The following is a 14227-nucleotide window of genomic DNA, read 5'->3' as shown; positions in this document are numbered from 1 at the left end:
TCTAGCAGAGACTCGAACCTGTAATGATCAAGTTTAATTGCAAAACTGTCTGGCAATATTGGTCAGTTTTAGAAACCGTTGATAAGTGACCGTTAAATTAAAATTGTATTTAAATTATGAGAAAATCGTTAAATTAAATAAATTGTAAAAAAATTCTTGCTTTTTGTGAAAAATATGATATGTTTTCTTTATTTCATGTTTATAATTAATTTTCCATTTTATAATAAAAAAAGTGTTATTTTACTTGATGTTAACCGTATACAGATATATACCAATGATAAGACCATAAAGCCCCAGAACCTCGGCAAAAATCAAGATCAAAATCATGCCGATGAAGAGGCGTGGCTGTTGGGCAATGTGACGAACCCCAACGTCTCCAACCTCACCCACTGCATATCCAGCAGCTAGACCAGCGAATCCCACAGAAAGTCCAGCGGCTAGGTGTACATATCCAGTAGGTAGAGAATAATTGATAGAAGGTTGCAAATCGCCAGAGAGAAGCACGGAAACAACCAGACCATAAATAGCAATGATTCCTGCCATAACAACCGGAATAATCGACTTCATGACCAATTCCGGACGCATTACTGCTGTGGCGGCTATTCCGGTGCCGGATACAGCAGTCCCATACGCTGCTCCAGCCGAAGTCAGCACACTAGAGAAGACAACGCCCATCACTCCATAGAAAGGTGAATACGGAGGATAGTTCTCTATAATCAAAGGTAAAATGCTTGTTTCCTTCATATTTAGGCTGTCAATTAGCTCGTGAACGTGTAATGTCTCGGTTTCATTCATTTCTGGAAATATGTCATCCATTTTCTTAGTTTGAAATGCCGCTAACTGGAAATCTAAAAGTTATGGATAATTCTTAACTAAATATCACAGATTTACTTGAATGATATGCTTCCTTTATTTTATCAATGAACTTCTGATCTGAATAAACATCCAATGGTAACTATGTATGTCTGATTCATTTTTTTATTTTTTTATTTTTTGTCTAATAAAGTTTATTTTCATAAATTCTAAACATAATACTAACAGCTTAAATACAAGGGCAAGATTGACTTATAAAAGGTTTTATAAAGAGTTTTAGAGTTATTACAATTTAAAAAAGCCATAAATTGGCAAGTTTATGTTGGTTCCTTTTTACAAACAAATTATATAATGCACAAGTTCAAAGATCTGTGACATCGCTGTTTTTGAAGTTTTTTGATTAACCTACTTACTACTCCTAGTATTATGTTTTTAAGCAAAGTGTGACTAAGGAATTTTTGATATTAATCCTAAGATGAATAACAACAATGAAGAACTATGCTTGGTAAGTGCTTTAATTTTGGTTGATACTGCTGCTGATTCTGCTACCAAGATCCATTGATTTAGAATGTCCTGAGATTGCTAAGCAGAGTTTGTTGAGTCGGCGGTGGTGGTCCAGGAGCTAAAGGACCAGGTGGTGGTGGCATCACAAATGTTGGAGCCATGGCCAAAGCCAACGAGGATGGTGGTACCTGTTGAGGACCTTTACCCGGCACTGAGACTGCAGAGGAGGTGACTCCATCTAGTGGGCGGTACTGGCACTTTTTGGCATGAGTCCGCATGTTGCTTGACTGGGTGAATGCTTGGTTGCAATTGGGATGTGGACAGACATAGGGTTTGCATCCAGTATGGTAGTTAAGGTGGGTCTTAAGGTGATGCTTCTTGGTGAAGGCCTTGGGACACAGGGGGCAACTAAAGGGTTTGATTCCAGAGTGCAGACGGTGATGCAGGGTCATGTTGCTGCGATCGGCAAAGGATTTTCCACACACAGAGCACTGATAAGGTTTTTCCCCACTGTGGGTTCTCATGTGCTGTTTCAGTAGCATTTTCCTAGAAAATCTCTTGCCGCACTCGTTGCATTTGTGAGGTTTTACTCCAGTGTGAATCCGGACATGCATATTAAAGGCCACCCTTTGGTTAAATGACTTGGGGCAGTATGGACACTCGTATTCCTTCCGGTTTCGGTGAATCTTTAGATGGCTACTGAGATATCCCTTGTCGTTGAATGTCTTACCACATTCGGGACACTCAGCGGCAAACTCCTTGGTTCCCCGATGAACGGAGAGGTGATACTTGTAGTTCCGGAGCTGGGAGAAACCCTTTCCGCAATCAGCACACTCGTATCGCGGGGATTTGTGAGTCTTTTCATGAGCCTGAAGGGTAAACCGAAAATACAAATAAATTAGTTTGTTATATTTTAATTTCAAGAAGTGCAATTAAACTTAAAGTTAAAGTTATAAAATCTCGAAAAGAAAACCTATTGAATGTCATAGTCCCAAAACTAAAAATGTGAGACGATATATTTTGGGCACCTTATGCCATTATTTTTATATATATTTTAAAAAATTATTAACAATATTTGAGTTGGCAAATAAAATTTTTTTATTCTCTGAGGCCATTTTGTGAATGGCTCTCTTTCGCTCGTCTGCGTGCCCTCTCTTTCTAACGTGTCTGGTAGCTGCGCCCTGCACCCATGCGTAAAACCAGTTCTCTCTTTCTGGGCCCGCTTCTGTTTTTGGCCGACTCCATTTTGAAGAAACCGTTTGTGAGATTTGCATAAGACACCCGATTCTCCGCTGCTCTCTTTGCCCCACTCCACTCGCGTCTGAACCTTTCTCTTTGGAGCTCCGCCCTCCCATTGGATATCTGCTACTTCATTGGCCAAGCTCCGCCCTAATCCAGATGCTATCTTGGTTGGCCAAGAAACCCGTTTTGGGAGGATCTCCTATGCCTTTTGACTTTGAGGCTTGGGTGAACGATAATTTGAATTGATAAATGGGTATGTGAAAGGTTAATGCTGTTCTTGCAATTCATCTGGGCTTAGACACAATGGAATTTGACTTTAAAAATGCTTTTTTGCAGTTAATAATACTTAAACTGGTATGAAAATCAATCGATAAATATTTGAAAACTTGTTAGTGAACGGTTGAATTTGTAATTAAAAATACGTTAAACAAAATCATTTGTTTCTGCTAAATGTTTGTAAATAAGTACATAAGCCTTTAATGTGAGTACTTATAAATCTTTAATTAATATTTAATTTATAAGCTCAGTTCAAGTTTTTCGATCCTTTTCAAATTTGTTTCAAAAGTGTTTTCAACAGGAATTGAATAAAATGGAAACGATTTTCAAATCAAGATTTAATTAATGTCAAAAATAAATCGAAAATGTGAATATTATAATAAGTCTAAAAGCTGAAAATTACTATTTCTTAACTAACAAAAGTTTTTGACTCTTTTGATTAAAAAATTAAAATCTGAAAAAATCAAATATCTCACCTGAAGAGTTTCCGAACATCCAAAGACCTTCTCACAAATCCTGCATTTGTAGCTGATCTCCTCGGCTGATGTAGCATTGTATCCACCGACGCCACCAATTGCTCCGCTATTACTGCCGACGGCTGTGGTTACCAATCCTCCTGCCATTTTGGGCATCAATCCGACGGCTGATGTTTGGACCGAGTTCAGACTCAGATTGGTAACGGTGGTCAGTGAGATGTTAGTGCCGGCGGCTCCTCCTGCGGCTCCTCCTGCGGCTGTCATGATCAGATCTCTAACAGGACGCACCGAACCACTGGAACTGCTTACTGAGGAGGCGGCAGGTGAAATAAGGGGAGTGGCCTGCTTGTAACCACCAGCCTGCAATCTTTGGTAATAATCCAGGCACTCCAGGCAATCTGGTCGAGTGCAGGCTGTGCTTTTTGGCCGAATGAGAGTCTGCTGCTGCTGTTGTTGATGCTGTGGAATCTGTCCATTGATCACATAAGGAGCAAAGAAGCGTTTTTGCTGATTTGGCAAAGGCTGCTGCTGCGGCTGATGATGTTGTTGGTATGGCGATGTGGGTGGAGTACTCAGGCCAGCAGCTGCTGCAGCAGCCGCATAAGCGGGGAGTAGATGCGGGAAGAATTGGGCATAGAATTTGGTGGCATTGGCCATGGCCACCAAATCAGGTGGCAACATGTTGTAGCCCCCATAAGGAGATGCAGGGATTGCTAGTCCTCCGACCGGTTGAGGACTCCTAATACTACTTGTACTGTTGCTGCTACTCTTGGAGAGGTCCAGGATACTCGCGCCCGTATCCTGAGCAGGTTTACGCTCCTTTCCCAGGATTTTACTAATACTAAAGTCAGTGACTTGAACCGGTGGCAGCTGGGCGGCTCCCAGATTTTGGACACCATTGGTGGGTGAAGTACGTGCCGGCGAGGGCGACAGATCATAACTGCGCTGCAGCATGGCGTGCTTGAAACCCATTCTTGTCCACGCCGAAGAATGACTCATAGACCGTTGGCGTTACGGATTTTGATTGGTTTTGTTTTTTGGCTTTTGAGACGGAGAGCTATGAACCCGGGGAACTGTCGCGTTACGCGTCGAAACACGAAATGTCTTGGGCTCACGGCCCACAGCAGCCGTCATCGTCTTTTTGGCCAGGCCTAAAGCCAGACTTACGCTCCCGCTCTCGAATTTAATTGGTCAAGAAACAGGTTTCGCCTCGAACTGCTTGCTCTTTTGCTCTCTTCGAAGATTAGGGCTCTCCAATTAACCGGGTTTGACTGCTGGAGACAAACTGTCGCGCCTCCAATTACGAGAGGAGCTGCAATCTGCAGGCAGGAGAACCATTTGGTAGTAGCGTTCTACTAGTCACATCTATCATAAAGCTTATCGCTGCCCTCAGATCGCTCGGATCGCTCTTTCTCCCTGCTGGTCTCACTCTCTCTCTCTGTTTCTCTTTCTGGTCTTAACTGATAAAGTGACTAAGATTTCGTTTTGGCCGCGTTGTTTTTGTAATTAATTGCGGTAATAAAATGTGCGCATCGTTAAATTTTCAAAATGTATTTCTCTTGTTCCTCATCCTCATCCACATTCACATTCTCATCCGCATCCACCTCACATCCACATCCTCGCCCGATTCCGATTCCCAGGCATGTGTGAATCTTACGGTTATGAGCATGCGCAGCGATCATCTTTTCAAGTGGCTCTTTTCGTCACAGCAGTGTGTTCTTTTTTTTAGCTGTGTGTGCTGAGTGTGGGAAGGAACTGCGGCTGTGGACTAGATGACATAACCGCTAGGAATGACCAAACTGGAGTATAGGATGTCAAGAATTTGTATGGCGAATATAAAGACCGGTGTTATATAGGTTTTATAACGGTTCATATTTACGGTATTCTACGAAACTGAACTTAACAGCCGAAGACAGGTGCTTCGGTGAACTGCTCTATGGAGTTTCTCTAAGAATCCAAAGGTTTTCGTGTGGCTAAGGATATATATCTTACTTATTCAGCTGTAAAGAGTTTTGTATGATTAATTCCAATTTATTAATTTGTATTTCTACTTACGTTTTATCTATTAAAAGATTTTAGTTAAAAACTTACAAGCAACAGTAAAACATATATTTTTGTAAAAAAATTATTACCAATAAAGGTTCTACTCCCTATTAAAACATATTTCAGGATCCAGTTTTAAGCCCAATAAAAAACTAATTTCGTTAGCCCAATTTCACCTAATAATTTCTAAGCCGAAACCTAGACCACCTTCCTTCAAACCCAAGCCATTAAATCCAGCCCACATCGCAAATCAGACGAAGGCAATTTCTTCGACTTGCATAGCATCAGTAGCGACCATAAAAATGTGCAATACAAAATGCTCCGGGTGATTTGTGATTGGATGAAAAGCCCATAAATATCAAGGGACCCAAGCGGAGGACTCTGACTCTGAGGATCCGATGAGGTGAAACCAGATGGTGACACACAACGAGAATTCAAGGAAGCTCCTAAAAAACAAATGAAGTGGTATACATTTACAGCTACATGGAATGGGGATCTGGGGAAAATGGAGTCGATTTTGTGACTCACAAGGACTGCGAGTCACGCTCCTAATTGCCAATTACCGAATAGAGTTTCTAATGGCTGCCATGGCACAATCTTGTACATGATTTGTCCACCATCACTTACAAAACGATCTTATCAGGATTACCTGTTTGAGAAGCCCCAAGAACAGTGGCTATCTAGCCCAACCAACTACCGATCCTATGACCAATGATTGATAATCGGTTGACTGTCAACACGCGCTGCTCGCCTCGGTTACCCACGATCTGCATAAATTTCGATTATACAGGCGATTCATTATAATTATATAGTATATATATAATATATATGCATGAGGATCGACCGGGTGGATAGAGAACAGCAAAAACATCACAAAACTTGTTCAACCTTAGTTGAAAAACTCTTTTTTCGTATTTCGTTTTTCGTTTCGGTTGACTTTTCGTGGAATTCTGGCCGATTATTTACATATGCGAAGCCAAGGAAACTTAAGTTTTAATTACACTCACTAAATCATCGGACTTCTACAGTCGCCAGGAGACTTTGTTATGTCGCATGACTAATGTTCATTAGCTGCTAATGGTTTGTTTTACAAAAGCTACGTGGTCGTCCCCCAAACGAGGTCCCTCGGATCCGTAGCATCCCATCCTCATATCGCATCCCAGTGAATCTCAGAGGCCGCTCCAAAACTGTTTCACCCGTTGACATTTTGACAAATTTCCAACTCCTTACTACCGTCGTTGTGCACGGTCGTCGTTCCAGCTCCAATGTAAGCTGATACCTATCTGAGATGACCAGATCTTTACCTTTGGATCCCCCAAACCCCCTCTCTTCTTCTTCTTTGTTCACACTATTAATTTTCCGCTCGTTATTGTGGGGATTCTTCGGTAGAGTTCGGTAGATGGTTCCTCCTCATTGGGGTGGTCGGCATTTATCTTATTTTGTGTGCGTTTAAAACTTCTTTGTGAACCTCTTTAATGTCATGTGTTATCGGTTAATGATCAGCCGCGTTGCCAAGTGATTTTCTGTCAGCGGGTGATCAACTCTTATTCGGATTTCCCCTTCGATCTTCTCCCCCTATGAACTTGGTTGTTCTCCTTTCGGTTTCCATTTAACTGCCTTAGTTGGTTGGATTTTTGGTTCTTTTGGGCCTTCTCATCTGCGCCTTGTTATGTGTAGCTTGACAAATGTGTTGATTTGCCAAGTTTATTTCCAGCGGTGGTGGGCCCAAAACATTTTAGCATTAAGATTAAGCGACCTTTTTGGGGTTGCTGATTTCTCAAGGTGAAAATGCCAATTTTCAAAGTTCGTTTTGGTTCAGGTAAAAATCAGTGAAGCCTTAAAATATATTCCAAATTAAAAATACATTTTAAAAAGTGTTAATGAATGAAGATTTTCCATTAGTTAAATATATTTTCAAAGGTTTAAAAATATTTAATAAATCGACTAGTAATAGTATCAATTTCTATTAATTGACGGCAAACTTAAAAGTCTCAACTTTCCATGCAAATTCTCAACAAACGCCCACCTCCAAAATCTCAATGGTCTAAACGCCCTACAACATTTATGTATATGTCAGGCCATGGCAATAAAACAAAAGCAGGGCCTAAACAACAGCGTTTAGGAGGTGTTATACTATTGTCTACCCCAGATATAATTTATATGGATGGAATAAAAGTTCGCTGAAAACGAGACAGAGACAAAGGAGAGTAGATCTTCATGAATTATATATGCCCACCTATATATATATATATATATAATATATACAGATCCAAAGTGGGTATACTATATGCATGCGAGGCGATGTTGTAGATCACAATCATTTCAATTAATTCGAATATAAAAAATACGAAGTGGAGACGGCGGCTTTTGCAAAATGAACCGCGTGCGCTCGAATATATCAAATTTCAATATAAATGAGCCACAAACATAAATCAAGAGGGGATGGGCCCCCCTTTCTGGTCCCTCATTGCTGCTTTTAAGATCTTGAAACCCCCTCATGGACCCCCCAGATTGAAAAACACACGAAAGTGAAGAAACAAACACGCCCGAGATCGTTTGACTTTTAATGCATCCTAAAAAACAAATGCCGAAAAAATAAACCCAAATTTAATGGACTGACGAATAGCTGTCAACGTCTTTTAAGGGAACTTTCTTTGCTCTTAAAATGTAATTTATTTTATTTTTACAACAATTCAAACGAAAACAAACAAGTAGACGGCGATGGGAGGCGAGGCGAGAAAGAGAGATAGAAGGCAGCAAGTGAGAGGGAGGGCGATGCTAAACATTTAATCGGACGTTAATTATGTTAATGAAAACACATTTCAAATGCAAGAATTAAAATCAAATTTTTCAATTTAAATTCGATCGCATCGCATGGACCATTTTTATTCGAAAACACATTTCATTGGAATCCCAATGGGTGAGCGGGACGTACCACTAACTGTGCGAGCGAGAGAGAGCAACATAGCGATCTGCTTATTGAGAAATTGTGTGGAGAATAGTGATAAATCTTTGGAGATGGAACCCAAACCAAGCCAGCTGGGAACAAATGTTTCTCCGTCAAGGGGAATGCAAAGTTGTCGCCAACGCAAACAGGTTGTTTGCCGTTGCCGTCGTTGTTGTTGTTGTTGTTGTTGTTCGTGTGTGTCCGAAATTGAACGATTAACTACAAATTTGAGCATAGATTAAACTAAGAGTGCACTGGGAGAAAAATGTATTTCAAGAAAAGGATTCTTATAATGCACAAATGAAAAATAAAAATGGTTCTCTTAACCAAAAATATTTGTTATTAGAGTAAAAATGTAAACTTTTGGGATATAAATTATATAATTTAAACTGTCTCCTTTTGTAGTGTTTTATCTTTATCCTTTAAGCCCTTTAAGAACCAAATAGTTCCGACTTTTGTGATACAATTTACTGCTCAAAATGGCATAGCTTAAGTAAGTAAGTAAGTAAGTAGTAAATCTTAAAAAACATTCAAAAATAGAAAATATCCATAAACAATGCCTTTAAGTTTTTACCATTAATTTCTAAACCCGTACCCCATATCAGTTTTCTTTGAGTGCATTTATCTTAACAACAAAGTTAACATTTTTTCGCAATAAACTTTTTGTGGTGCCCGCCACACATTTAAATGCGCTACATTATTTTCTCATTAAGATCTTGTTGCGACCGCCCAGATGTTTTTGGCTTCCTGAGCAAAATCAATCAAATCTTTAACGATGTGACAGGTTAACAAGTCTCTAACTGCCGAAAGGAAAACGCCCTAAAAGCAAAGTGATCCATTGGCCAAAATAAAACTATATATCTACCATATATAGACTTGACTTGGTTTTTGTTTAGTTTATTGGCTGACTTTGATGGCGCCGACGAACGGAGAGTGCGAAATTTGCATAATTTAATTATGAGAGTTCTTTGTGGAAACTATTTGGGTGGTGCTCGTTTCAATCGCGATAAGATGGACGAGCATTTCAATAGCGATTTATGGCCCTCAAATTGCCATCCATCAGGAAGTTGTCATGCCTTTTTATTTGCTGATGCCTGTTGCTGTCTCCATTTTGGCAATTCTCGGAAAGAATCTTATGGAGTTTTGGGGTATGACTGACTGTTTAACAGCATCACCATCTCTTTCATAATTTCCCTCATTTTCACACAATTAAAAACGCATTTTCATTCACTAAATCCCTTACTATGACCGTTTTTACGATCTGTGGATCTTGTTTGGTGGCCAAGTTTTACGACCTTTTCCGAAAAGGATTTTCACTTTTCTCAGGCTAAATGCTGTCTAATCTGGCATCGTAAATCTTTGGATCGCCGGTGCCTCCGTGTTTCGTCATAGCTTTTCATTTAATAAACTGAAAACTCTTCCACTAGCCAGGGGCCAACTCACATGCCAGTCAACTAATTATCTTAATGACAATTATTACTAAAGTGCGCGTCAAGACAAACGAAAAAAAAAGAGAAATAAAACTCCGGCTCCTGCAAGACATGACACAATAGTCCACAATTATCACAAATGACCATAATTATTATCAACAAATGATAAAAAACACCCAACTAAAAAAGGATCATAAAAAGTTAATAGGTGGCCGCAGTTGGTCGGAGTTTTTGTTAGGAAGTTCCAGTATTTCACCCCAGGCAAAGGAAGATCTAAGAAATCATAGTCCGTAGTATGTTAAATGCTAGCACAAACCAAAATTAACTGGAAATGTTTGCTAAATAAGAGATCTAGGAATGGGGTTCGAGACACATTTCAGATTTTGCAATCATTTAAAATTTATTATGAATTAAACAGCTTAAGAATATCGAAGTAATAAAATAATCAGAATTGTTTTTTAAGAGATGTAATTCAATAAATTGACAACTTGATGATTTCTCAACGAAATTTGAATGTCATTTTTTAAAACATTTAAATAAATAAATATTTTTAATGATTTTTAAAGTATAAAAACACCTTTTCTAAACTCCAGTACTTTGAGTTCATATATAGAGGAGGATTTATGATGAAAAGCTGCTTTGATGTGGTCTCCTGCAACAAAAGGCGGCAACAGGTGGACAATTACCTGGGCAACAACGACAATAACAACTATGAAACATGCGTTAATTGCGAAGAGACTGGAATATATGGGTGCTACTTGGGGCCTGGGCACGGTGACAAAATTAAACTTAATTGTTTTATGACAGGCCTGGACCGCCTGGCCAGGAGGTGGTGAACGCATGTCCCACTCCATCTCGGTTTCGGTCTGTGTAGCCCATGGATGCCGTAGATGTTGGGGATTGAATCCAACTTGGAATCACAGACGGCAGCAGCTTCCAAGATAGCGACAAACAAAAAAAAAACACAGAAACAGTTGACATTTTTTAGGGTCTTTAACTGCGTTTCTTTGTGAGCGCTATTGTCTTTTTTGTTTAATCGTTTTTCTTGTAAACGATTTTTTGTTGTAAGGCGTTTGTTTTTTTTCTCTCTCTCTTGCCGCCACCGACAGCTTCCATTTTATAATATTTATTAAAAAAATGTTTTACCCAGAAGCCGAGATTTTGTGTAATGAACCAGACTGAGGACAGCAGGTGCTGGATAACTTTGGGTTATAGACCTCAATGTCTCTGAACTGACTCTGAAGCCCGGCGCAGGCATCTAGTCAACATTTCTATCATTGTTTTAAGGTAAACTTTAAGCATTTTCATGTCAATCATATGAGAGTGGAGCTTAAAGGAGGCCACAACTTAATGAAAGGAAAAGGTTTTTGCTTTTGGTTATTTCTGGAAAGCGTTTAGTGAAGTATGACAGTCGGGAAATTCTTTGTAGAAGTTCGTATGAATAAGTTAAGTGAGTAGTTCAGAAGTGAATGGAAGGGATTCCTGAAGTTAGTTGAAAGTTTTAATTGGTTTTAAGATATAAAGGATTAATGTAGTTTTTGATCTATAAACAAAGGTTTAGCATAAAATAATACAGCTGACACTTTAAGGTGAAAAATCTACTAACAATCTACAAAAAATATTAAACATATTTCATATATTCCCCCAGTCAAACTGGCACAAATTCCCAATATAATGTAAATCCCTTAACCCGTTATCTTTTCCAATAAAAATATCTATTAAGGAATTTTAATGAGCTAAAACAGCTAATGCTATGAGTTTAAAGCGTTTCGACATTAATTAGTGCTGTTTAATGCGACCTACATTCCTATTGAACCGCTAAACCAGGCATCGCGAACCTCTAGAGGAAGTCAACTTCTGTCTGGCGGACATGGATGGCCATGCCTCACGGCTGATTGTCATTTGTCAAAAGGTTGGGGAGGACGTGGACGTGGACGTGGCACGAGGGAACTAAACAAAACCACAACAAAAAGCCAGATAAAACCGCCCAATTAGCGACACAGTTAAACGTCAACATCCTCACGGCTTCACATCCGGAGGAGCTGAGATCTGTCTGTCAGTCAGTTTCAGTCAGATGGTCCAAGAGCCAGTCATATGTAGCCAGTGACGGTTACATTTTCACCATCAATCAGCAGGCGCCTGACTCAAAAAAATGCGGAACCGACAAAAAGCCACTATAAAATCGCAGTCCTGCTTCATTCTTCGATCTTCGAGCCTTTGCCGCAATTAACTGCCAATTATCGAACCCATAAAAATATCGTTTTTTTTTGAAGACTTTGGTGGTCCAAAGAGTAAACGCACTAGTAGCTGTGAAATTGGGTTTATTGGGCTGCTAAAATGTATATTTTACAAATGTCACGAGTCTCAAATTTATTTATTCATGTTTTACGGCCCTCTCCTGACGCGAACAATGCAATCTACGTTTTCATTAGCATCCCAATAAAACTGAAGAGTCCAAAAAACAAAGCCAAATATTCGAATATTGTGTAGCCATATTTCATTTGATCGAAAAGCTACCGTTTTCTCCAGACCAAAAAAACACAGCCATGGTCTGTTTGGGCACAAAGCTGGGCCATTGTCGCATTTATTGAGTTTCGAATTCCGAATTTCCAGTGACGTATAATTGATTAACACCCATCCTCAACTTTGTCCGGAGGTTGCGTCTTGAGGTCTCTTTTATGGTTCTGTTATTTGACTTAGTTATTTAATACGTTTTGGCCGCTCGAGTAGCCGGAACTAAAGTTGTCCTCAATATAAAGTGCATTTATGATCCACACTTTCAGAAATGTTAACGTAAGAAAAAGAGTTTTTGGTATTTCTTTTATACGGAAGAATGCGTGTTACGTATAAATCAACAAAAATATTTTTAAGCTCCCATTCCAAAAAACAAGCTTTGATTTATAGTAAAGCAACACCATAAACCTACTCCATTCTATCAAGTTTGTCACTAAGGATATTGTTAAAGATAGTTACAAACTTGATTAAACTCTTGAATGACTCTAAACGTGAACCTTTACCCAACTACTGACCTACATTTGAAAGGGATTCTCTTTCATTACCTAACTTTCCCTCCAGCTCATTCCCATAAATACCAAACCTCTGCTGCCAATTTTATGCACTGGCAATACCAATAATTAACTCACTGGCCATCTGAGCTCTCCTCTATTGCCATTCAAATCCCCCAAGCGGCAATTGTAACATTTAATTAATTTAATTAACTCAAGGATTAACTGCCGAGACGGCAGCATGTCCAGGGGGCAGGAATGTGTAGTAGCAGTAGAGAGAGAGGTGCTCATCAATCGCAGCTAAAACCGATTGGGAACTATAGCCAAGAGCTAATCAGGCGGCATTCGGACAATGGCAACGCTTTGCTATGCAGTCAGCACGCTTTATAAAATAATGATTCCGATTCGGATGGCTGAAAGATCGTGATCGAGATCGGGATCGGGATCGAGTATTGCGGGCGCATCCAATCGATCCATCCTCGTTTTGATTGCACCCGTAAGTGCCATATTGTCACCGTTTGATCAATCAACTCAGCCGCCGTGCGAAGGCATCTCAACTCCTTCGATCGTAAATGTAACTCAATCCCCCATTGATGATTGTTGCGTAACTTGTTTCCAGTTTGCAGTTCGATGCTTGCAATTAGCCCTGGCTCTCCTTGCTACTGTTGGTTCTGCCCTCGATCTTCTGCCCATCGATCGGTGGGCCACTACCACTAATTGACAATATTTATGAACACGTACGCATTTTATCGCCCCCAGTAAGCCATAATTGGAACCGTTGTCGCCCACAGCTGCTGGCCAATTATTTTCATCAAAATTGTTGACAGTTTTCAGCGTGCCACAATGAAGAGATCTTGGCGATCTCTAAAATCCACTCAGTACCCTTAGTTTTGCCACGTTTTGGTTATACGAATGCCACATCATGGGATAATAAATTGTCACTAGATGAGAGATCTTTAAATATGTAGGAGCCACTTGCAGAGACTTGCACTCACTGTTAACTGTTTTTCGTTTAATTAAATAAACTTTAATTACACATTAAAGCATTCTTTGTTAACTTTTTTGTTGGTTAACTCTTAACTCAAACAAGTTCCATTTTGAGGGTTCGAGAACAAAAAGTAATTGCCATTTGGCAAAAGTCAGATGATAGACATTAACCCTAGGGGCGAGATTTCTGTGTGTCACATGGCACATTGAGAATAGAATCGTCTTCTTTATGGCGAATGGCAGGTGTCGGACAGGCAAAAGTTTATAAAGATCTTATGGAACATTATAATGAACGAAACAACTTTATAGTTTTTTATACAAAATTATTTACAGCCTGGGACTTTACGCTGAGCTAATGGAAAGAACTTTAGTCATACTTTCAAGCTCTATTACTGTGCATTTCATTTCAGAGCTTAAGCTTAAAACTCACTAGATTGGTTTACTTTAAAAGATCTATACAGAAAGGTAAGCCTGATACCTATCAATCCCAAATGAACGTAATAT

At 39.6% G+C, this 14227-nt stretch overlaps 2 protein-coding genes across 2 annotated transcripts; both read right to left on the bottom strand.

Annotated features, from left to right (window-relative positions):
- Positions 1–219: 219 nt before the first annotated feature.
- On the bottom strand, positions 220–995 carry LOC108105118 (V-type proton ATPase 16 kDa proteolipid subunit). The gene is made up of 2 exons (XM_017211551.2): positions 892–995; positions 220–840 (listed from the first exon to the last, which is right to left on the bottom strand). The coding sequence occupies exon 2, from the start codon at positions 814–816 to the stop codon at positions 241–243; it is 576 nt and encodes a 191-aa protein (XP_017067040.1). The 5' UTR covers positions 817–840; positions 892–995; the 3' UTR covers positions 220–240.
- A 375-nt stretch (positions 996–1370) lies between these two features.
- Positions 1371–4265, bottom strand: LOC108105117 (zinc finger protein 316). Its single transcript, XM_017211550.2, has 2 exons — positions 3312–4265; positions 1371–2186 (listed from the first exon to the last, which is right to left on the bottom strand). The coding sequence occupies exons 1-2, from the start codon at positions 4263–4265 to the stop codon at positions 1377–1379; spliced, it is 1764 nt and encodes a 587-aa protein (XP_017067039.2). The 3' UTR covers positions 1371–1376.
- Between the last annotated feature and the right edge of the window lie 9962 nt (positions 4266–14227).

Source organism: Drosophila eugracilis, unplaced genomic scaffold, assembly GCF_018153835.1.
Source record: "Drosophila eugracilis isolate 14026-0451.02 unplaced genomic scaffold, ASM1815383v1 contig_423, whole genome shotgun sequence".
Taxonomy (NCBI): domain Eukaryota; kingdom Metazoa; phylum Arthropoda; class Insecta; order Diptera; family Drosophilidae; genus Drosophila; species Drosophila eugracilis.
Note: the sequence above shows the minus strand (reverse complement) of the source record. Positions and strands in the feature narration are given on the sequence as shown.